The 9578-nt window shown below is 29.9% G+C and overlaps 1 protein-coding gene across 2 annotated transcripts; it reads right to left on the bottom strand.

The window, feature by feature from the left end:
• Positions 1–631: 631 nt before the first annotated feature.
• Positions 632–2354, bottom strand: LOC104895210 (uncharacterized). Of its 2 annotated transcripts, none has more exons than XM_010681655.4 (2): positions 2152–2354; positions 632–1598 (listed from the first exon to the last, which is right to left on the bottom strand). In XM_010681655.4, exons 1-2 carry the CDS (start codon positions 2202–2204, stop codon positions 824–826), a joined length of 828 nt encoding a protein of 275 aa, XP_010679957.1. In that variant the 5' UTR covers positions 2205–2354; the 3' UTR covers positions 632–823. The 2 variants fall into 2 exon arrangements, with proteins under 2 accessions (XP_010679957.1, XP_010679958.1); XM_010681656.4 differs by having other exon boundaries at positions 632–1509; positions 2152–2346.
• Positions 2355–9578: the final 7224 nt, after the last annotated feature.

The raw sequence follows: 9578 nt of genomic DNA, 5'->3' as shown, positions 1-9578 counted from the left end.
CAAAACCCATCCAAAATCGTGTCGGGCTAATCTTGATCACCTCTACTTTCACCTATCGACCTTCGTCGACATGGGACCAACGATCATTACACCATCACCATCAAGCAAACTATGATGGCAACTTAGCAGGGTAGCAGATTAGAATTCTAAAAGCAAAGTAATATAAATTTTTTGCAGAAAAATTTTGTAGGAGAAAATGAGGATAGGGGTTGAGAGAATATCCACTGCATTGATTATAGATTTAGGATCATATGAAGTATCTGGTAAATTGTAGGAGTTTTCGACACCCATCACTAAGTCACAGCCTACTTCTGAATCCCAAGTCACTGTTTAACAGCATGAGCTCAATGTTGCAATCTACCTGAGCTCAACCTAGAGGCTACTATCTAAAAGTGTACAATCTACCTGAGCTAGAGTACAACTCACCACCTGCAATCCTTTACACAACCGCTTACCAGTCACCACACACCTACATGCTGTCAAGTAAACCCACTACACAGAATACAATTAAGCAAGACGGAAAGACATTTATCTATGCATCTGTTGCAACCTATTGTCATATCCAAAATGCTAACAAAACCAACTGGAAGGAAAGAAGCCATCAAAGAGAAAGGCACCAGGAAAGATGATATGCACGAATCCATATGTTTGAACCCTTGTATTATGAAGCATAACACCTAAAATAAGTCACAGTTTAAAGTCTACACTAACAAACTGACAAAGTACAGATTATACCGGTGAGGATAATAGCATAACAAAACAGTAAACTTTAATCTAGCAAATGAAACTGCAGAAATGATGTTTCTCAGCTACATTGCGCTCATCATTGCCTTGATCTTGATTCAGCTCGCCTTGCTTCTTCTGATGTTGAGGGAAACAGCTCCACATAACGTGAACCAATAGTCATCTTATCCTTGCACATGGCTTTCTTAGCCTCATCTGAAGAAGAAAACTCAACATATGCCTCTCCAGTAGCTTTACCATCTGCCCGGCATGCTATATGGATTTTATCCTCAATCACATTAAAATCTCCAAAGAACTTCAATATGTCTGCCTTAGTTACAGAAAAAGGAAGACCACGCATCCTAAGGATCTCAGTGTAATCCAATTGATCCTTGTCAACAGACCTCCTAGATCGACCTGGCGGGGAGTTTGGGCGGTCATTATCATAGATTCCTTCATAACTCACTTCACCAGCCACAGCATTGTAATAGTCCTGCTTCTTACACCTGAAAACTTCCACATATCTACGGCCCATGTTCTGTCTATCTCTGTTGAGCGCTAGGTCAGCTTGCACTCCTGAAGCTAGCACCACAAATGCTTCCCCCGTAAATCGCCCACCCTTGTTGACCAAGAGCACATCCACAATATCCAGGCCAGCAAAGAACTTAAGGATGTCAATATCAGTACAGTTGAAAGGAAGACCTCTAAGGCGAACGACAGGAAAGCCAGAAGGTTGAAAGCTGCTTCCGTAGTTGTAAGGCTGGTATCCTGCTGGACTGCTTCCCACTGCGAAGTATGGATTTGATTCCATCATTCTTTGTCTCTTTGAGCCGACCTCGTACCCGTCCGATACCCCCCCGCTTCCCAACATTGCCCTTTTCATACCCAACAAAGAAAAAAAAATCCCCCACTTAACCTGTTAATATAACCAAACCCAACCCAGAATTTCCTAGGAGTAATACCTAAAGTCTCAATCCCAGATATAATTTCAATTCAAAAGCATTATAATTTATAAAAATACATCTACCCTCTTTAAGAGCACAAAAACCCTACTCATAATAATTCACCGCCGATCCAAGCAATTCCAAACAACAAAAATCATTTTGAAAATTAAGTGTAAAAAAATCAACATTTATTTTCACAAAATTAAAGCATACACAGTATATAACAAAATCATAAGGGCAAAAAAACAGGCATAAATTGCTTCTTCTTTTTTTTGCTTTTGGAATCAAACAATCAACATAACTTGCAGACAAATTCTAGTATATAGTCAAATGGAGTTCGTAAACATCAAACGCGCACAGAAATTAACAAGTTAATGAAACGAAATTAAACAAGTTCAAGACATATAAAAAACCCTAAATCATGAAATCAGAATAAATATAAAGAAGAAGAAACGAAAAGAAAAAAGAGATTTTATGAACATACCCTCTGGAAGAGTAGCCAGACCCATAACTGGAACCATAGTTTGATCCGTACATCGTCTTCTTAAAAGCTTGCTGAATCACCAAAGAATGGAGGAGAGAGAATGAGAATAGAGAGAGGAAACCCTAAGAAGATGAAACTTTGAGCTTTCTTTTCCAGATTTCTTTAGTTTAATACGGGCCGGTAAAACTGTCTGCGCGGTTTAAGTTGGCCCATCAGCTGATATATTAGGAGGGTAAGTTGGGATACTCTTACATAGTTACACTTACATCCCCTCCCACTTTACAATTTGTTAGATCACTTTTACCCTTATTTTATTTTAAACTAGAAGTGATCATGGTTGGGTTGGATTCGGGCCGGGTCATGATTGAAAAAAGACCATTGATTGGGTCAGGTTGTGCCAAAAATGTGACCATGTACGGGATTTTCGGGTCGAAAATGGATCGTGTCAAGAAAACTGAGAAGTCATTTTTGGCTTGCCCAAACCAAAAAAATATCGACCCGGACCAAATCGCGGGCCAAAAAAATCTGTACAAAACCCGTCCAAAAATCGGGTCAGGCCGGGTTGAGTTGATCAACTCTATTTTAAACTAATAAAGTGATAGTCTGATAGGTGTTGTAGTCTAGGTTTTCGAGTTAAGAATATATTGGTAAAATATGGTGGAAATCAAAGTACTCAAGAGTTCACATATATAATAGATATTGGAGTAAGAAATTGTGAGGGCTGACATTAGGTTTGGAACCTTTTCATGATATAGTAGTAATATCTAAAAATTAAATAAAAGATGGATGCGTGACTTGATAGTTTTCTGTGATTTTGCTTGTTATATGCTTTTTTTCCCATTTTTTAAATACTTGTATGGTATGGGTTGAGTTTGCAGTTTAACAAGGAGATTAGATAAGAGTAAATATACAGATTCACTAAATTAATGTGGACATTGCTTCTTACACTTTTCAACTTCATTCATCGTACATTACTATTAACATTTATAGATCTGAACATGTCCAACTATCATTATAATTTTTTTACTCTTCAAGTATGATTAACCATTGTCGTCACTTCCTGTCAAATATAATTTCATTAACTTTATCATATATATATATATATATATATATATATATATATATATATATTTCAATAAAATAAAGATCTATACTATTATCTAAAGCAGAAGACAAAAGTTGACGTGTCAAGCTCACATTAACCGAGCAATTCTAGAGCTCCTCACAATTAAACTCTCAATGAGAGTGTCCACGTGGCAATGCATAATATTTTGGCCGAAAATTAAATGAAAAATGCAAAGGAATTCGGAAATTAATTGATTGATTTTTTAAATTAGGCAATTAATATCATGATCTCATATGAGATTTCCGGAAATCAAGGATATTCCATTCATATATTAATGTGATTGACGTTAATTATGGGTACAATTATGTAATTCAAAATTAAAATTAATATTGGTTGGCCGAAATTTTTAATTGCCATATTGGGTTTTTACGAATATTTTACTAACCAACTAAATACGGGAAGTAATTTAAATTATCAATCAATCTTATAAAACCACGAATATAAATTTGGCCGAAAATTAGCAAGAAATTAAAAATTATGTTTAAATTTGGCCGAAAATTTTGGAGATTCACTCCATATGGAAACAAGCAATTACAATCTTCAATCATGTGCAAGTTGATCACCTAAATCAAAATCATTCCTAATTTGAATGACGTGATTTTAGGGATTGATTCAATCAAGCTTTAATATGGAAATTCGTAATTTAATGATATTTTATTTTTATTTTTTAAAAAAAATCGTGTTTAGGAAGACATCCTTTATTTTGCACTATAAATACCCTAATCATATTTGCATTGCACTACAACATCAAATTCATAAACCCCAAACAGTTTTCATACATCATCTGAGGGAAAAAAATTATGTCAAGCATCATTCACGATTTGCAACAACATCCAATTTTCTGTAGAAGGTGAATTCGTCGCAACATTATATGGGAATATCAATTCGTTATTCATGGCTTGCGTGAATGAAATAGTGTATCATATCTCACATGGTTGCTTAATATTTTTGCATGGGATTGCATTAGAGTTTTTTGTAACAATGTTTAACATTATTTGTCATCTTATTTTTGTCGTGATTGTAACACAATTTGTCATTAATTTCATTAGTTTCCTCTATATCATTCTTTATATATATATATAATATATTATGGTCATAGTTAATTTGTATGAAATAGTGTAAACGGCATACTAAGAAGCTAAGGAATTTACATTTTTTTATTACTATTACATGCCCATAATTGTTATAAAAAAGAAGAGGTGATCTCGAATTTTGATTGATTTCTTTCCCAATCTTTTCCTTTACTTTTTAAGTTAGCAACAAAATCAACATAAAAATTTGTTTAGTTTACAAACTAATGCAGAATCACATAATTTCGAGTACTAATTGTGTTTTAAATATTCACTATATACTATTTTTGCACGTGATTACATTAGATTTTTTTGTCGCAATGTTTAACATTATTTTTCAACTAATCGCTATTTGCCGAGATAAATGAAGCACTAATTAAAATAAATAAAGAAGACGTATATAATTTTAATTTTTTTTAAGGGGAGGGGAAGAAGACTTATATATAATACAAAATTAACCACACCTTTTTTTTTTTGCTTTAGAGAAAACTATTTATAATGCACTTTCATATATTTTAATGAAGTAAATCGAGGACAATAATTAACGTAAGATGTCCACCATTCTTGCGCCACAATACTTCGATCAAGTGACTACAATAATACATTACCACTCCTCCTTAGATAAACAAATAATCCAAATTAAAAATTAATATAATTAAGTTAAGAAATAGGGATTTGAGAGAATTTAGCGTAACGAACCATAAATATAAGTCTAAGAAGAGGAATTAAGGGGATGTTACTATGTTATTACCATGGCAATTAACTCAGTTCTATACTATAATAATACCATGATTGTAATACAAATATTTAACATATCTACAGAAGGTGGAAAGAGTTCAAATTGTGCAATACCATAATGGTGGATTGTAATACAATTATGGTAATATAATTTATTTACCACCCTAATCCTTGGTAATCTATTAGATAGGAACTGTATATATGACAATGGGAGGCACTATCAAACGTGATTATTGGGATAGAATCAATTATCAAACGTATGCATGATTGTGTAATTTTTATTTGATATTTACCTACCTTTCATAATTATCAAATACTCCTCCTTTTTTTATTGTTACTATAACACCCCGATAATTTTCTATTTTTCAAAATCCTTTTAAATATAAAACTTAGAGAATTATCAAAGTATTTTGCAGTGGAAAATATAGCAATGCACGGGTTCATGCTCCTAAAACACAGATATAACATTTTTTATAATTCAATTCTTAAATAATGATATATACTCATATATTTAGTAGATTTAATTATATAGGTGTAATTTACTTTATTTAGTTATGAATTGCTATATGATACATTGCGATTATATCTAATTCAGTAATAATTATATTTGAAGATTTGAATACATTACAATATGCATAAATAGATAAGAGTTCGAAAAAATGAAAAAAATTGAACTTTAATGCTATAGACTTTAAAGTGCAACCATCAAATTAACACGTAAAATCTAAAGGTGAATGGGCGTTTGATGCACAAAATAGTTAAAACACTTGGCATAAATAATATAATAGATTCAAGTGCACTTATAAATCTTAGCTAATCAAATATTATAGAACTACTTTCCCAACTTTATTGAATATCTATCTATATATGTAAAACTAATTTATATGATATAGGATCCCCAATGATCATACCTCAATATAAAACTAATTTTATATAAAAGCTATAAGTGTTAACTTTTCCAACTTTATTGGGTATCTATCTATATATGAAAAACTAATTTTATATGATATAGGATCTCCAATGATCATACCTCATATAAAACTAATTTTATATAAAAGCTATAAGTGTTAGTTCAACAACAATTAATCGTCATGAATATTTTTTATTTTAGATAACATGCGCGATGTTCAGTCAATGAAGTGTAGACCAACATAAGTTGGTTAATTGATAATTTATCACAAAAGATAGGGGTTGAGCAATACTATGAAATTCGAAAGCGTAATGGTTTCATGGAACGAGTGTCAGTAGACAGTAATAGTGCAAATTGTCATTTTATATAAAGAAATAGGTTAAGCGAATATTTTTTCATTAGATAGGTTGAACTATACTATTAGAGAATCTAATAAATTAAATGGTTCTACAAATTTATATAAAAGAACACTAACCAAAGTGATATACTATACACATAGTACCATTCTGTTTACTATTCTATTCCTTATTTAAAAAAAGTTCAATAAATTCAGTCAAATTCATATAAGCTCAGATAAAATCTAATAAAAATTAATAAGCTCGGATAAGTTTAGAAAAAGTCAGTTCAACAAAAATAAGAAAAAAAAGTTCGACGTACTCATAAAATAAGGTATAATGAATTCGGAAAATTTTGTTCACATAAATTCGATTATGGTCTACTAATGACTAATAAGTTCAAAAGGGTAGGATTATTTCCAAATATAGGAAAATTGTTTGATTATATTATTGAGACATTTAAGCAATCCTATTAATCATATTATATAAGTTAAAATATTCATAAATTCAAACTTGACGTGTTGAATTTCCTTATTTACAAAATTATAAGTGTTAACAACATTAATTGTCAAGAATATCTTTTACTTTAGATAACACGCGTAGTGTTCAGTGAATGAAGTGTTACACCAATATTAGATAGACTATTTGATACTATATCAAAATAGAGGGATTGAGCGAGACTACGGAATTCAAAAGTGGTTATAGTTGCATGAAGGAGTGCCCGTAATAGTACAAATGATCATTCTATCTGAATCTTTGAATAAAGAAATGGACTAAGGGTCTGTTCTCTTCGGCATAAAACAGCTGAACTGAACTGAACTGATTGGAGCTGAACTGAACTGAACTAAACTGATTGGAGCTAAACTGAACTGAACTGATCTTAACTGAACTGAATTGAATTGAATTGAATTGAATAAATATATAAATAATAATTATAATGATAAGTAATAATAATAAATAATATAATAATAGTATTTTGGATATTTTTAGATGATAGTTACAAATAAATAATATTAATATTAATTAATAATAATAATAATTAATAATAATTATTTTATATTATTTGTATTAATATATTAATACTTGATATTGAGAATAATAACAATAATATAAAAATAATGATTGGATTGGACCGCCAAAATTGCAACATAAACCGTTTTGACGTGATTTGATTGGTTTATGGCCTAAAAAATGTGGTTATTTGCGCTTTGAGTGTTCCTCCTAATAATAATACTAATAATAATGAGTAAAGTGTATAAAACAAAATAATATAAAATAATAATAATAATAATAATAATAATACTTAATAGTAATGATATAAAAATGAATAATAATACTTAATAGTAATGATATAAAAATGAATAATAATAATAATAATAAGAGTAATTAGTAAAATAAATTATACCAATATAATAATAATATTTAACAAAATGGTTATAGAACTGAACTGAACTGAACTATTTGATCTGATCTGAACTGAACTGAACTGAACTGATTGGAGCTGAACTGAACTGAAAATAAGCTGGGGAGAACAGGCCCTAAGTGAATACTTTTCATTATATAGGTTGAATTATAGTGTTAGAGAATCTGATAAATGGTTCTACAAACTAAAATAAAAGAAAAATCAAAGTTGTATACTATACGATCGACATGGTACCATTCTGTTTATTTTTTATTCTTTACTGAAATTAAAAAAAGTTCAAAAAGTTCAGTAAAATTCATATAAGTTCGCATAAAATCTAATAAAAATTAATAAGCCCGGGTATGTCTAGACAAAGTCAGTTCAGCAAAGAGAATAAGAAAATGAAGTTCGATGTACTCATAAAATAAGGTAATAATAAATTCAGATTTGTTCGAATAAATTCGATTAAGGTCTAATAATAACTAATAAACTTAAAAAGTTATGTTTATTTCCAAATTTAAGAAAATCGATTGATTTGTTATTGAAACATTTTTTCAATATTATTAAACATATTATATAAGTTTAAATAGTCATAAATCCAAACTAGATGTGTTGAATTTCCTTAAATATAATATTTAGATTTACAAAGTTATAATACAACAAGGATTGCAAAAAGTAAAAGGGTTAGTTCAACAACAATTAATTGTCGCACATATCTTTTACTTTAGATAACACGCGTGATGTTCAGTCAATGAAGTGTACACCAACATCAGATAGGTTAATTGATACTATATCACAAAAGAGAAGGGTTGAGCGAGCCTATGGAATTCGGGAGCGAAAATGATTACATGAAGGAGTGTCAGTTAGTATAAATTGTTATTTTATCTGAACCTTTGAATGAAGCAATGGGTTAAGTGAATACGTTTTGATTAGATATATCGGTTGAACTATAGTGTTAGAGAATCTTATAAATGTTTCTACAATCTTAAATAAAATAACAACCAAAGTGATACATTACTATACGATACAATACTAATTTGTTTTTTGTTTAGTCCTTATTAAAAACAAAAAAAGTTCAATAAATTCAGTCAAATTCATATAAGTTCACATAAAATCTAATAAAAATTAATATGCTCGGGTAAGTACAGATATAGTTAGTTCAGCAAAAATAAAAGAAAATAAAGTTTGATTTACTCATAAAATAAGGTCTAACAAATTTAGATTTGTTCAAATACATTAGGTTGAGGTCTAATTTAATAATGATTAATAAGTCAAAAAGGTAGGTCTATTTCGAAATGTAAAAAAAACGATTGATTATATTATTTAGACATTCACGTAATCCTATTAATCATGCTATATAAGTTTAAACAATCATAAATCCAAACTTGATGTGTTGAATTTCCTTAAATATAATGTTTAGATTATAATAACAATAGTTCTAATACTCCCTTACTTTTTTTTTATTCTACACACTTTACTTTTTGATATCTTCTTTTTAATATAACATTTTTGCATTTTTAATTCTTGAGAACATGTTTCATCAAACTTTCTCCTCTTTTGGGAGTTATAGGTAAGAAGATATATGAAAAAAAAATAAGAGGTAGTATTTGTAATTTTTGGTGTGTCATGATTACTTATAATAAAGAAATGTATCAAGTAAAGGAGACTAACATTATTGAAATTTGTAACAAATAAATGTCTCAAGGAATCCAAAAGCTATAAGTATTAGTTCAACAACAATTAATTGTCACAAATATCTTTTATTTTGGATAACATGCACGATTTACAGTCAACGATGTGTACACCAACATCAAATGGATTAATTGATACTATATCGCAAAAGAGA

Source organism: Beta vulgaris, chromosome 6, assembly GCF_026745355.1.
Source record: "Beta vulgaris subsp. vulgaris cultivar EL10 chromosome 6, EL10.2, whole genome shotgun sequence".
In the NCBI taxonomy this organism is placed as follows: Eukaryota; Viridiplantae; Streptophyta; class Magnoliopsida; order Caryophyllales; family Amaranthaceae; genus Beta; species Beta vulgaris.
The sequence above is the reverse complement of the archived record's forward strand: the minus strand, read 5'-3'. Positions and strand labels throughout refer to the sequence as shown.

Bases quoted from the DNA above. Each gene is read 5' to 3' on its own strand.
- LOC104895210 (XM_010681655.4), bottom strand. From the start codon at position 2,204: ATGTACGGATCAAACTATGGTTCCAGTTATGGGTCTGGCTACTCTTCC. The intron at 1,599-2,151 runs GTATGTTCATAA...GGGTATGAAAAG, and splicing joins TCTGGCTACTCTTCCAGAGG to GGCAATGTTGGGAAGCGGGG.